Raw genomic sequence first — 15142 nt, 5'->3', positions numbered from 1 at the left:
ATGAGAAGTCAGTGGTGTGCTGCTGCTGAAGATCACAATATTGATTTTACAGACACCGAGATGCTGTTGCCGTCCAATAGCAAAAGGGGGCATTCATTATGTACAAAGTGGCCACACCATACTCATTTCACAGAAATTGCACAGAAGGATCTTGGACTTTGCACCGTAATTCTCTTTCTAGGAAGGCTAGGAAGGTTATTTTAAAAAATGAATTTTTTTTAATTTTCTGGGACACCTGCCCAGAGACACCAGTGAGAGCCTTTGTAGATAATGGGTAACCAACTCCTAGGTTAATGCTATCAGACTAGAGGAAAACAAACCCTTCAGTTTCTTAGGATTAGCCTTAACCAGTATGGCATCCCAGGCAAAAAAATTGAAAATGTTCTTCTGCATTGCACCTGAGGTTTTACAGGCTTGTCAACATTGTTCCCAAGTAAATGTGGGAACTGGTTTTGTTTAGATAAATCCAGTTATTGACACAGCTGCCTATCTTCCTTTATACAAGTTGGGTTTAGGCTAGGCATAGGCAAACTTTGCCCTCCAGATGTTTTGGGACTACAACTCCCATCATTCCGAGCTAACAGGACCAGTGATTAGGGCTGATGGGATTTGTAGTCCCAAAACATCTGGAGGGCCAAGTTTGCCTATGCCTGGTTTAGGTTCATAACTTTTGGGAAGCAAGACTTACACTTATTTCAGGCAACTACAGTACTGTAAACAAATATATATTTGCATATTTGAAGTCTGTCCTTGTGTTGAAATTGGTGTGAGATTCACTTGAGTAAACATGGGCTTCTGCAGACATTTCCTCCATCATTCATGACATGACAGCTGCCCAACCCAAATTCTGGTTTTATAAAAAATGGAGGGTCTTACTGTAGCTGTGACCAGGCTGGTGTCCTCTTAATCTACCAAAGTATCACCAAATCTAGTTAAGATTTCCTATTTTAATTTGGGTCCTGCCTCATGTGAAAGAGAAGTAAATCCCTTTCAGTTCGAAGGGGTTTACTACCAAGTAAGGGAGAGCCCAACTGCAGCATTAGCTGTGTTGGTGGTTTTTAAGCATTAAAAGAAAAGGTATGAAAAGGCAATTCTACTGAAAGAGGTGTATTCTGTGCCATGTTTTTTATTGGTGTGGGGGGCCGAGGCTGAAAATCATAAACTGCACTCTTCCACATTTAAGCTGCTGGAACGTGTGCAGAGGAGGGCAGCAAAGGTGATTGAGGGTCTGGAAACCAAGCCTAATGAAGAACAGTTGAAGGAGCTGGGTATGTTTAGCCTGGAAAAGAGGAGATACGATAACCATTGTCAAGTATCTCAAGGGCTGTGCCATGGAAGAGGGGAACAAGCTTGTTTTCTCCTGCTCTGGAGGGTAGGACTCCAGCCAATGGCTTCAAGTTACAAGAAAGGAGATTCAGCCTAAACATCAGGAAGAACTTTCTGGCAGTAAGAACTCTTCTTCGACAGTGGAATGGTAGGTTGTGGACCCTTCTTCCTCGGAGGTTTTTAAGCAGAAGTTGGATGGCCATCTATCGTGGATGTCTGTAGTTGACCTCCTTTGTAATGTTTTATTTTGAAATCTTTTAAGATAATATTTTAGTTTTCTGTTATGTTGCTTTGACTGTATACTCTATAGTTGACTTTATTCAGATTGTTTTATTGATTTAATATGCTGTAAACCGCTTTGAGATTTTTATTAAAAAATATAAAGTATAGAAATTTGAATGAATGAATGAATGAATGAATGAATAAATAAATAAATAAATAAATAAATAAAATGCTTCAGCTGAGATTTCTGCATTGCAGTGGGTTTGGACTAGATGACCCTGGGTGTCCCTCCCAATTCTATGAAATTAAAATATACAGGGGCTGGCAGACCAATCATAAGCCACAATATATTATGGATCGATTTTACCAGTGATCACTCTCCCCACCCCCGCACCCCCTTGAAATAATTCTGTTCAAATAACGGTTCCCACGGTGCTGAGGCAGCTGCGCCTGCGCGACCGCGTCACTCCCAAGCGGAAGCGAAATTAATATCTCTCTCCCTCGTCCCATTGGCCGGTTCCTTGGAGCCCCCTCCCTGATTGGGTGAAAATAAGGAGGTTCGCGCCCAGGGGCGAGCTGGGATAGGCTAGAGAGAGGGTGGGCGGTTATGGGCGGGACTCGGAAGGCAGTTATGGGCGGGACCGACGGTGACCGAAAAGGCCGGAGAAAAGCGAATGGCAACGGCGCTGCTGCGTAGTAACAGCCGGCGCCTCAGCCGTTTGTTGCCGGTGCCTGTTTCTCGCCCTTTCGGCAGCATGGAGGCCGCGGCTGCTTCTTCTTCTCCCTCAGGCCCGGCCGCCGAGGCTGGTCTGTGGCTGGGGGCGCTTCGCTTCGACAACCGGGCGCTGCGGGCCCTGCCTCTGGACCCGAGCGAGGAGAACGTGCCGCGGCCCGTGTCGGGTGCCTGCTTCTCGCGGGTGCGGCCTACTCCGGTGCGCGGCCCTCGCCTGGTAGCCGCGTCCGCGCCGGCGCTGGAGCTGCTGGGCCTGAGGGAGCCTCGCGCGGCCGACGAGGAAGCCGAGGCGGCGCTCTACTTCAGCGGGAACCGGCTGCCTCCCGGCGCGGAGCCCGCCGCCCACTGCTACTGCGGCCACCAGTTCGGCAGCTTCGCCGGGCAGCTGGGCGACGGCGCAGCCGTCTACCTGGGCGAGGTGCTGAACCTGCGCGGCGAGCGCTGGGAGATCCAGCTGAAGGGAGCCGGCCTCACCCCTTTCTCCCGGTAAACCGCGAAGGCGCACGCCCAGCGACACACGCGTTGTTTTCGGGAGAGGGGAGTGGCAGAGACCGGCTCCCTTCTCTTAATGCAGGAAGGGCCGGATTTACGTATACAGTGGTACCTCAGGTTACATACGCTTCAGGTTACAGACTCCGCTAACCCAGAAATAGAGCTTCAGGTTAAGAACTTTGCTTCAAGATGAGAACAGAAATTGTGCTGCAGCGGCAGTGTGATTTAAATAAAAACAAAACCCGTTTGGTTTAGTCTGGCTTGAGTCAATGTACATTGGGTCGGGCCTGTTAATGTCCATGGAGGTGGGGACAGCCCACCCCCCAAATCAAGTAAATAAATAAAAATATTCTAATGCAGAATTGTCCAGGCTACTCCTGGAAGCGAGAGATTACAGCGTTGGTTCCAGAATTTCGTACAACTAAAATAAAATGATAAATAAATATTACTACTCAAAAGTAAAAAATGTAGAAAGGTTTTCGACAGGTTTTTCTGAGCACTTGGGGTCAAAAGAAAGTAATTTTAAACAAACTTCTTGTTGAGAAGTTTCATTCCAGATCTGCTAGACAGAGCCAGACGGGATGATGGCACCTAACATAAATGCTTGTTACCTGCTGCTCCTAACGTAAATCCTGCCTACGCCCATGTCACTGGCTCATGCAGCCTTGTGTTTTCTCCCTTCCTTGACAACTTGAATCAAGGTTTAGATCCATATCTCGTCTTTATTAAAATCACAGAATTGTAGGAGTAGGACAAGATCCCGAGGATCATCTAGTCCACCCCCTGCAATGCAGGAATCTTTTGCCCAACGTGACCTTGAGATTAAGATTCTCATGCTCTACTAACTGCGCTATTAGTTAGCTATTGTCAAGGATGCATAGCATACCATGAATAACAAAGTATGAGCAGGATTCATGCCCCCGCTCCAGTTGCTAAAGGCTGCTTCATGTACCGTATATCCACTTTGGTGCTGCATCATTTAGCGGCCTGCAGAAGAACATGTGAAAAGTTTCCCCTAAATATAGTACAGTTAGTCTGCAGCATACACACATTTAACTTGTGCACATTCAGCTTTATTAAGGTTACCAGATGTTTTTCAATGAATCCGCGGATACTTTTCAACTTCAATGGATTTTGTATGGGGGCAGATTTCTTAAATCCAGAGACTGCCCCTGGGAAATGGGGACATCTGGTAACCTTAAGCTTTATGCGCATTGCAAAAAAAAATTGTTTAAAAAAGTGGGACGGGTTTTGGGAAAGACTGGCAATCTCTCTAGCCATTGTACCCAATGTGTTTTGGCTACACAGTATGTGATTTTGGCTTTAGGTGTGATCCCCTGAGGGCTTACTTGAGCTCTCATAAAACATCTGTATTGAGATGATAACATGACTTGGTATGTGCAGACACACTAAGGCAGGGTTTCCCAAACTTGGATCTCCAACTGTTTTGGGACTACACTTCCCTTCATCCCTGACCACTGGTTAGGGATGATGGGAGTTGCAGTCCAAAAACAGCTGGAGACCAGGTTTGGGAAACCCTGCACTAACACACTTCACTGAGAGTAAGTAATTGGGACTTTTGAGTAGACATGTCTAGAATTGAGCTATAAAGTGAGCAGAAGTAGCTTAATCCCTGCTTTGTTTTTTACTGCAGAGCAATTATACTTCTTTCTTCTGAAATAAAATGCTGTCTAAATGCCTAATTATTGATGCTGAGTGAATTTGACCATTCTCATCTGTTAATTATGCTTTTAAAATATTTTAGAGATTCTTTTTTTAAAAAAACTTATTCTAGTATCTTATTAATTTAATTTCAGACAAGCAGATGGTCGTAAAGTTCTGCGATCAAGCATAAGAGAATTCCTGTGCAGCGAAGCAATGTTTCACCTAGGAATACCTACAACCAGAGCTGGAACTTGTGTAACATCTGATTCAGAAGTTATTCGGGACATTTTTTACGATGGAAATCCAAAAAAAGAAAGGTGCACAATTGTCCTGAGAATAGCACCCACGTTTATTAGGTAAATATCCTGCTTTGGGTTTTATATTAAAACAGGTATTATATACAGTTTCAATGTGTTACAGATAAACTGTCTATAATATAGACATTTCAGGTACCTGTGACTTTTGCCTACTAAAATTGTAGATATTAATTACAGTGGTACCTTGCAAGACGAAAGAGTTTTCCGTTTTTTGAGTCGTTCCACAAGACGAATTTCCTTACGGGCTTGCTTCACAAGACGAAACGTCTTGCGAGTTCTTGCGAGTTTGTTTCCTTTTTCCTAAAGCCGCTAAGCTGTTAATAGCCGCTAAGCCGCTAATAGCCGTGCTTCGCAAGACGAAAAAAACGCAAGACGAAGAGACTCGCGGAACGGATTAATTTCGTCTTGCGAGGCACCACTGTACTCATATTTGGCTCTAAAATATTGGCTATTGACAAGTGATTTGGCGCCCAATACCGAGTTGCAATTGCAGCCCTAGTAGTATGGGTAAAAAATTAAGAAGTCGTTCTCCAAATGCTTGTTTGGGGCAGAGGTGAGCTCCATATCTCATAGAATTATAGAAATAAATTGGAAGGGATTCCAAGGGTCATCCAGTCCAGCCCCCTGCAATGGCAATTCCATCCTTGAAACACAATTCAGTCACTTGTCTCTAATAGCCAAGAAAGCTATGAGGTTTCAAAATACTTATAAAGCGCATCTTTCGGAATTGGGGCTTACTGATTAAATATTCTGTTTCTCTAGTAAAACTATACCATAGCATTTCCTGTTGTTGCAGTACATGGAGCTAAATAGCAATTTATTTACTTTTTGTTATTTTAAAATATATATAAATAAACTATACGGGGGCGGGAACCCTCAATGAAATATATTTATATCCTGGTGATATAGCTCAATAATTGACAATCCTTTTGTTTAGGTTTGGATCATTTGAAATTTTTAAAGCTACTGATGAATATACAGGACGTAAAGGCCCCAGTGTTGATAGAAATGATATTCGAATACAAATGCTTGATTATGTAATCAGCACTTTCTACCCAGAGATTCTACAAGCACACTCAGACAATAATGTCCAGAGGAATGCTGCTTTCTTTCGGGAGGTAATAATTAATTCTTACTATTTTTATAAAAAATATGTTTGCATTCCACTCCTTGGAATGCTAATCTTTTCCAAATCATATGGTCTGCAGTGGGCTGATTTTTCACCCTTTGATACTCATTGACATCCTGTTAACATAGACAAGACAATTTTCATTCACACAGCGTTGGCAACTATTAGTCTTTTATTCTCCATAGGAACTCTTAAGGATCTGTGGAGATGGCATACATGGATGGGAAATGTTCAACACACATTTGCAACTGCCTGTTTTTTAAATATTACTCTACTTAATATGCAGTGTGTATGCAAGCATAAAATTCATAGATGAAAAGAAACTGAAAATCAGGTTGTATTTTTAAGGTAACAAGGCGGACAGCAAGGATGGTTGCCGAATGGCAGTGTGTTGGATTTTGTCATGGTGTGCTCAATACGGATAATATGAGTATTGTTGGACTTACAATTGACTATGGACCCTTTGGATTTATGGACAGGTCAGTGTATCTCAGTAACTTCAAAACATAGATTTGTTATATTGACTGGATCAAATGGCACCAGGATCTCTCTTTATTGCTTTCATTTTTGAAAAATTATTTCTAGTGAACTGTGGAAGAAATTTAAATGTATGGTAATATGTTTTCTGGTGAACTGGCAAAACCCTTGTACTCACTCATACTTGTTAATGTTAATGGAATTAATCCAGGATAATTTTGCTGTATATTGCAGCAACAGTGTGATCAACCTTGTTAGATCTATAGGTGTTGAAGGTTTATATTGGTTACCTTGTAGTTTATCCCTGTTCAGTAATTCACTAAGTAACTTGAGTAAGATTAAACTAGGGAAGAGGGACGCAAAGTATTTGTTTGTCATGGTGATACACAATAATTCTTAAAGATGTAGAGTTGTATCCAATTGGTGTACACTGACAGAAGGCTGTTTGATTTAGCAGAGCTTCCCACCAGCAAAATGGGGATTGAGGCTCTTTCAGCAATTGCCTGTCCCCCTGAGGCTTCCCACAACCCCCTCTCTTCCCTCCAAAAAACTGCTCTAGCGGGCTGAGGGGGAACCCTTTGGGAAATGCTGTGGGAAACTACAAGGGGAGGAGGAAACAGTCTGCATTGTATTTGTACGTTATCTAGTTACTGCAATATTACTATTCATTCATATAAACTAAATATTAAATCAAATACTACTGTTTTGCAGATACGATCCTGAACATATTTGCAATGGATCTGATAATGCAGGGCGCTATGCTTATAATAAGCAACCAGAGATTTGTAAGTGGAACCTAGGCAAGCTTGCTGAAGCCTTAGTCCCAGAGCTTCCATTGGAAATCAGTATACCCATCCTGGAAGAAGAATATGAAGCAGAATTTGAGAGGCATTATTTGCAAACAATGAGAAAAAAGCTAGGATTAATTCAGCTCCAGTTGGATGATGATAATAAATTGGTTTCTGATTTATTGGAAACTATGCGGGTCACAGGTTAGTGTGAATTGTATATTAATATTTAAAATAACAAAGTATAATTCATGTGATGTTACACATAAAATAATTCAAATCATCTACATTAATACTCTGAAATTAAAGACATAATGCCAGTACAGTGGTACCTTGGGTTACATACGCTTCAGGTTACATATGCTTCAGGTTACAGACTCCGCTAACCCAGAAATAATGCTTCAGGTTAAGAACTTTGCTTCAGGATAAGAACAGAAATCGTGTTCTGGTGGCGCGGCAGCAGCAAGAGGCCCCTTTAGTTAAAGTGGTGCTTCAGGTTAAGAACAGTTTCAGGTTAAGAACGGACCTCCGGAATGAATTAAGTACTTAACCCGAGGTACCACTGTACATGATAAAACAGTTTGAACTGAATTATAGAAACAGCTAAATAAAGTTCCCATTAAATCTGTTTCGTAGGTGCAGATTTTACAAATACTTTCCGCTTGCTGAGCTCTTTCCCAGCAGATTCTGATCCTTTAAACCTGGAAGAGTTCTTAGATAAGATTTCAAAGCAGTGTGCATCCTTGGAAGAACTAAAAGTTGCATACAAGCCTCAAATGGACCCCAGGTATACTGAGCTGTGATATTGTGCAAAGTTCCTGTGTGTTTTTAATATGTTTTGGGTATGTTTAGTTCTATGCCATAGTGTACTTCATTCTAAAAACTAAAAAACAACAGGATGAAATAATGCTTTTGAGAATCAGACTACAGCCAATTAAATGCTGGAAATTGATTGTATTTGTTGGGTATCATCCTATTATATTACATTTGAGATCTAGGAATATAGCACTGATGTGTAGCTGCAATATTTGGATCTATAATTTAGCTTTTGTCATGTTCCTGTTTACTTTTTTAATGAATATTTCCATAACATTAAATAATAGTATAAAATACAGCAATACAATACCAAGCACTCATGTAGTTCCTGTCAATCTGTTGCATATTTCATTGTTCATTTTCCTGTTTTCAGACACAGGCAACTTTTTACATTTAGAGTTTAAGAGAAATGGTTTCTCTTTCCCTGCTCTCATGATGGGTTTTGCTCATGGTCCTGCTGTCAAGAACTAACATAAATAATGGTTGCTTTAGTAATATGCACATATGGAAGTTTATGTGGCATGCAAAACATTCCATGTATAATTAGATTTTTTAAATCTTACTTTACAAACAGAATACAGGAGCCTATCAATTTTAAAGTACACACAATCTACCTGAACAAAGCTGTTAGTGATCTTGTTACTATGAAACAATTTAGCAGGAGCAACTTTGTACTAGGAGACAGATCTATTGAAACAAAATCTCTGAAGTCCATGTTGTTTGTACCATGGGATTATGGTGCACTCACTATGTTTCTAGGCTGAGTTTTCAGTGTTCATACAACATTATCCAAATTGCACATGCATCCTATACAGTTATAAAATACTATTGTTTGATGCATGATTTCTCAAGCCAGCTTCACACCAGTAGGAGTATTTAAGCCTTTCCTAATTCATATACAGGCAAGGTATTTCACTGTTTTCTACGAACGATATCATGACATTGGTATTATGAGGACTTCCAATAGTGCAGGGGTGCCCAAACTTTTTTCAAAGAGGGCCAGATTTGATGAAGTGAATATGCGTGAGGGCCAACCAAAATTGTTGAGCTTTTTTTAGGATTTCCCCCAGGACATATAGTGCCATGGGGGCCAGATTAAATCGACCAGCGGGCCATATTGGGCCCCTGAGACAGACTTTGGAGATGCCTGCAGTAGTGCATGGTGATTTACTGATTACATAGTGGAGGGCAATTCTGGTGTTGTCATCTTCATGCATTTCCATGACTTTCTCCGATTCTTTTTCCAAATAGCCACCAATTCCTAAACAATTAAGTCAAAGTTGTAATCTGACAAAACCTGCTTTATTAGCTGCATTTTTTAATGTCTTTATATTTTGCCAGTAATGAGAGAGATGTTTTTCACCACTCTTCAGAAAAGTGAAGAATTTTTCATTTTTTCCATTCATTGTATTTGTATAACACTTTTCTACCCCCCCCCCCAAAAAATGGTGATCAAAGCAGCTTCCAACAAAGAAACAGGGATGCGTTTCAAACGAACACTGCAAATACAATTTCATAAGAACATAGCAAAATAATAACATGGCAACAATTTCATCAGAATATAGCAAAACAAAAACATAATAACATACAAAAATAATGCATTTCAGTACTATATATATAAAATAAGAGATTATATAAACAACATAACAGCAGCATCCAGTAGCAAAAATAACAAGGGAGCTTCACAGTTTCACCATAGTCCTAGAAACCCCCTCACATGATGTTGCTCTCCTGCAGCAGCTCTCCTCCTGGAAACAGCCTTCCCATGAAGCACTCCAAAGGCACTCTGCACGTGTTGTTGTTCAGTCTGGTATTTATGCATCTAGCAAGTCTCCAAAGGTTGCTACTGCTTCATTGTTGCTTCTGAGTTGCATTGTATTGGTGCCTGTCCACCATTAATTAAGGTTGCGTTAGTGCCAAGTAGAAATAAGGGACAATCAACATTTCCAATTGGTGTGTCTGGTGTTAGGCTTTGTGTTCTGAATTCTGTTCATTTTTACTAGGACAATGGTGTGTTGCATCATTGAGTTCCACCTGTTACCCAGTTAAGAATATTACTGTCCTTTTAACTGCAATGATCTGAATGTCAAGGCATTGTTCGCCATTGTGTCACAGAACCTGATGCTATCGTCATTCATTCTTTTTGCAAAGCCTTGTTTTGACAAACACTTTTAATGGTTGTTGTCTTAAGATCTTAGTACGCAGAAGTGAGTTCAGAACAACTAACATGACTAAAAGCTTGTTTCCATTTGTTCTGCGGAGTAGCTGGAGTGAAATTGGAGACTCTTTGCTGTAGGTCCCACCTTCTCATAGTTAGTTGTGGTGATGCCAATGATACTTGCTGTTTTGCCAACAGCATTTCGACCATGTTTGACTGTCAGGATCCAGGAGACTTCTTGACAAGAAAATTACCCTTTCTGAAATCCTCCTTAATTTCATCCAGTACCTGGCAAATGTCACAGATGTATGGTTCTCCAGCATGCATAAGTAATATGATAAAATAATAACTAATAAAAAATGATGCATAAGTAATATGATAAAAAGAGGGGTGACATTGCTTGGAAAGAATCGAGACGTTAAGCCCCTCCTTGTGCTTGTTCATATATGCCCACCTTCCCACTGTTGTTTACGGCATCAAAAGTAACAGCCAGGATTTTCGCCCACCAGTCTGCATGAAGTTTTATAGCTTCCACCGGGACTAGGTCAGGACCGGGGGCTTTTCCAACTTTGAGATTAGAAATGAGTCCGTGGATTTCTTCCGGGTCAGTGGGTGGCCAAAGAGGGAGCTGCTCATAGAACCCATCGATTGTATTAATATTAAGGTCTGGTAAGGCAAAATAGTTCCTTAGAAAGGATTCCCAAACTGGGGCAGGAATAACTGTTAGATTTTCTGTTAACCAACAGCCAGAATTTTCGGGAATTACAGGTATTTGAGGCAGCTATAAGTGCATGCCAGCGGTTCAGTTGCCATTCCTGTTTGGCCTTTTTTTGTACATATTTGTAAGCTGATTTTGCCTGATAGTACTCCTTGGGAAGCATAGTCGCCCCTGAGGATTTGTAATCATTATAAATAGCACAAAGATGTTGTTTGGCTTGTTTGCAATTACGGTTAAACCACAGTGCACCTGTCTTGAAGTGGGCCCGATTTGCCTGGTGGGTTGGGACAGTAAAGAATGACGTGAGGTCATTCAACAGATTGGCAAATAGATTAATAGTTTGATCGTGTTCATATGAAATTATGTCAAGGACTGAATAGGTTTGTCATATATGCCCACCATAACAGAAAAATTAAAAAGATATTGTCCATAATGAAAGAATATATTGTCCTTTAGGTCTGGATCACTAGCTAGATAGGAGATTAAACTGTTCACATCACCACATGCAACTATTTTAGCCTTTAATCTGTGTTGGTTTTTTTTAAATTTAAAAATGCAGTAAAATGACTACATACAAATTCAATACAGCAGACAATACAGCAATACATAGTGTAACTTTTAGTCTTTAATCGTCAAGTTAAATGAAGTTCCACAACTAGAACATTACTGTCAATGTATTTTGGAATGTGTACTTGTTCACCCTCACACCTCTGGCATACCATTTGCCTAATACCACCTGTTTTGCAGAACTAATACCCAACATATCACCTGGTTCCTTACAAGCATCAATATCCCTGAAGACTTGGGTGTGTTGATCCAATACCTTTCACAGGGTTATTGTCATACATAGTTCACCCAGCCAAGCTGTCAATAAGTCTTGGTATTTGAGAGCAGCTCACTTATTATTAAATTTGCACTACAGTGAAAACCATATAAGCTAGCCATCAAAAATAGCATTGAGCTGAAAGTTAAAGGATAATATGTGGGGGAGTTCACGTTTTAAAAAACATTTTCTATTTCTTTCTATTACTTAGCTTTTAATTGATTTCCAGCATTGTTCTCTTTGTTGACTGCTTTACTGTTTCATTTTTAGTGGAAACATGCTGCCCTTGTGCATGTTTAGCGATTTCAGGCTGTAAAGACAGAAATATACCCTGGCATTCAGCAGAGTTGCGCAGCTGAAATGTATAACAAAACATGTCTGTTAATTATTTTTCGAAATTCCCCTTAGAAGTCAAATATTTTGTCTGTACCCTTATAATTCATAATTTAAGGAATTGTATGTTTTTAAGCATAACTGACATACTACTTACAGTAACTAATTTCTGATTGTCTTCCATTCCCCCCTTCCCTTTTTTCTAGACAGCTTTCAATGATGCTGATGTTAGCCCAGTCTAACCCACAACTTTTTGCCTTAATTGGGACAAAATCTAACATAAATAAAGAACTGGAACGCATAGAGCAATTTTCTAAGCTACAGCAGTTAACAGCATCTGAACTGGTTAGTAGAAATAAAGGACACTGGAAAGATTGGCTTCAGAACTACAGGTGAGACTAATGGTTATGTACTGTGAAATGCAAATATATTTCTATATCTATTTCTATATGCTATTGATACATATGTGCATAAATGTTTGTTGTAAAGGATTTGGCTATGAGTTCATGGAAACACCCTAAGGCTTTCATATTGCAGCATTTGTTATCAGAATATATTCCAAATAAGATCTTTAAAGTTGTCTTCTTGAAATGAATTGTTTGTATTGGCTGTGTAGCATACAATTCTCAAATAAGTTTTCAGGATGAACTCTCAGCATTGTGCTCTGGATGTCCAATCAGAGTGCCTTTTTAGACCTATCCTCTTAAATGATTCTTCGTTGTATGCTCCTGAGTCTCAGGATTGTGACAGAAGCAGTGTGTGTGTGTGTTTGTTAGTTTATTTAAAACTCACCCATTATGCGAAGCTTTCTGTGTCCTTTCAGAGTTCGGCTAGAAAAAGAAATGGAGCAATTTGGCAATTCTGATAACTGGAGTGCTGAGCATGTGAAAATTATGAACTCAAATAACCCAAAATACATATTGAGAAATTACATTGCTCAAAATGCTATAGAAGCAGCAGAAAATGGAGACTTCATGGAGGTAAGCAGTATTGCTAAATCAGGCATCCCCAAACTCGGCCCTCCAGATGTTTTTTGGGACTACAACTCCCATGATCCCTAGCTAACAGGACCAGTGGTCAGGGATGATGGGAATTGTGGTCCCAAAACATATGGAGGGCCGAGTGTGGGGATGCCTGAGCTAAACGTTGCAAAATAAATATTGAGAGGTATTCACCAGATATGGAATCCCCAAACTTTGGCTTTCCCCTGGGGACAAAAATAATAAAAATACAGTTGAGGTTTGGCGGTAATAATTGTACTCCTCCTTTTCCAGGTAAGGAAAGTTTTGAGGCTCCTAGAAAAGCCATATGAAGAAGACTTGGAATGCTACAATGAGGCAACTGAGGATCCTGAAGTAGAAGAAGTGGGGGCTGCCGCTGCTGAGTGCAGTTCAGCATCCAGGAGAAGAGTTCCCTATAGCAGTAAACCTCCACTCTGGGCTTCAGAGCTCTGTGTTACATGATCTTCCTAACTGCCTTGTTTGTATTTTCCACAAAGGGATAGTGATCTTCCTGGCTGGAGAGTGCAGCAAGGTGTATAGAAGTGCTATTAAGTTTCAAACAGATGGGTCGGATGTCTTCACAGTCAAGCCGTATTCATTTTACTACTTGCGACCATCACAGCTGTCCACGCACACTGTTGAAAGACAGACCAAAGTTTTATCTTTTATTCATCGCAAAGTGCAGTTATATTTTTTCCGCCCTGATCTGTGAACATCCAAGTGAAATCTGTGTTTGTGAAGACAAAAATAGCAATCCAGATGCTGGAATTATTTTTGTCTGAAAATGAACTAATAGTACTTCCTGGCAATATATTTGTAACATTTTTTATTATTATGCAGGGATATCTCTCAATGGGGAGTGGGCTTAAGCTCATCATTGCTTATTCTAAGCTATGTTTCATTTAATTGCGTAGTTCATTTATTGTGAACCTTTGTGTTTAAATCAGGTTTTTAGAGAAATTATTTTTGGGTCGTAGGGAAAAGATGATGGTGTATATTTAAAAAAATGGAATGAAGAAGAAAACTAGTTTCAGTATAAATGATTTACATATAGTGGCATACTAAAGCATATGGTTCAAGACTCTATTCTGGGTCTCTGCGTGCAGTTTGAGTTACTGGATCAGGAATAGTTAATGCAATCCTACAAAAAGAGGCTTCATGCTGACAGCAACAATTGTTGGAATAGTGGGGAAACGACTCCCCTCTGCCTCCTGTAGGTGTTCAGCGCTGACAGTAGAGAGCATGAGTCAACAGGTTAATTTTTGCCAAAACATATAATGTATAAATTGCTTTGTATTTGAACAATGCCTTCAAATGCCGTATGCTTTCACTCTTGCATCTCAGATAACCTATTTATTTCCTATGTAAACAACTTTGCTACCTCATGGAAAGTCTTCCATTCTCGTGCTTTTTGCCTTTTGTGGCAATTGAGTTATATTTTAACTTTAGCTAATTTCAGCTTCAGCGAAACAGCTGCATAGAAAACATGGCTGTTCTTCAGAGATGTGTTAAAAGAGGTGCTGCTCCTGATGGCTGTGACTGTAGTCCTAAGGACTGTTCTTTATAGTCAGTATCCCTTTAAAATCAGTAGGAATGTACTGGAGTGTCAACGTACCTCTCACATATCGTGATCTTTCTGCCTTATAATGTAAACGTAGACTAGCAGTTGGAAAATAAAAATACGTTGATGTGAGTTATTGACAAATGGCAGGCGCAGGAATTTTTGCAAACAACTGCTATACTTTTCTTGCTTTTAATTTAGAGTTCTGTATACATGAATGAATAGGGCTATTATTAATTGGTCTTGCTGTTAGCAGATCTTAACTGTGGCTTCTTATGTAGAGTTTGAAATTAAAAAAACAGTGCTCAGGTCAGCTGTTGTGAATGGAATACCTGTTGCCCACAATCAAAATTACTTACTTTTTATGCAGTTTTAGCAATAAAAACACGCCACGTGAATGTTTTTATGATACTTTTAAGTATTGTACTCTATACCTTTTGAAGGATGTTGTGGACATTTACTCATTCTGCAAATAATAGCAAAAATCTGAAATCTATTATCCTGAGCTGTGTTCATTGAAAATAAATTATTTTGACCATGCGTATATTAAAAGTTTGTACCGTGTTATTTTTAGACTAAGAAA

At 40.0% G+C, this 15142-nt stretch overlaps 1 protein-coding gene across 2 annotated transcripts; it reads left to right on the top strand.

Moving 5' to 3' along the window:
- Positions 1–2147: 2147 nt before the first annotated feature.
- Positions 2148–15111, top strand: SELENOO (selenoprotein O). 2 transcript variants are annotated; one of them, XR_014555353.1, is made up of 10 exons: positions 2148–2767; positions 4591–4794; positions 5693–5873; positions 6233–6363; positions 7073–7353; positions 7786–7936; positions 12204–12389; positions 12821–12977; positions 13272–14103; positions 14167–15111. XR_014555353.1 is itself a non-coding variant. In XM_083699235.1 (9 exons), exons 1-9 carry the CDS (start codon positions 2223–2225, stop codon positions 13458–13460), a joined length of 2025 nt encoding a protein of 674 aa, XP_083555361.1. In that variant the 5' UTR covers positions 2161–2222; the 3' UTR covers positions 13461–15111. The 2 variants fall into 2 exon arrangements, 1 of the variants encoding a protein (XP_083555361.1); XM_083699235.1 differs by having other exon boundaries at positions 2161–2767; positions 13272–15111.
- The last annotated feature ends 31 nt before the right edge of the window (positions 15112–15142 follow it).

This window comes from Podarcis gaigeae, assembly GCF_964106915.1.
Source record: "Podarcis gaigeae genome assembly, chromosome: 10".
Classification (NCBI taxonomy): Eukaryota; Metazoa; Chordata; class Lepidosauria; order Squamata; family Lacertidae; genus Podarcis; species Podarcis gaigeae.
The sequence above is the reverse complement of the archived record's forward strand: the minus strand, read 5'-3'. Positions and strand labels throughout refer to the sequence as shown.

Coding starts and splice junctions, on each gene's coding strand:
- SELENOO (XM_083699235.1), top strand. CDS start 2,223: ATGGCAACGGCGCTGCTGCGTAGTAACAGCCGGCGCCTCAGCCGTTTG. Junction 6,364..7,072: donor CCCTTTGGATTTATGGACAG/GTCAGTGTATCT, acceptor ACTGTTTTGCAG/ATACGATCCTGAACATATTT. Junction 7,937..12,203: donor AAGCCTCAAATGGACCCCAG/GTATACTGAGCT, acceptor CCTTTTTTCTAG/ACAGCTTTCAATGATGCTGA.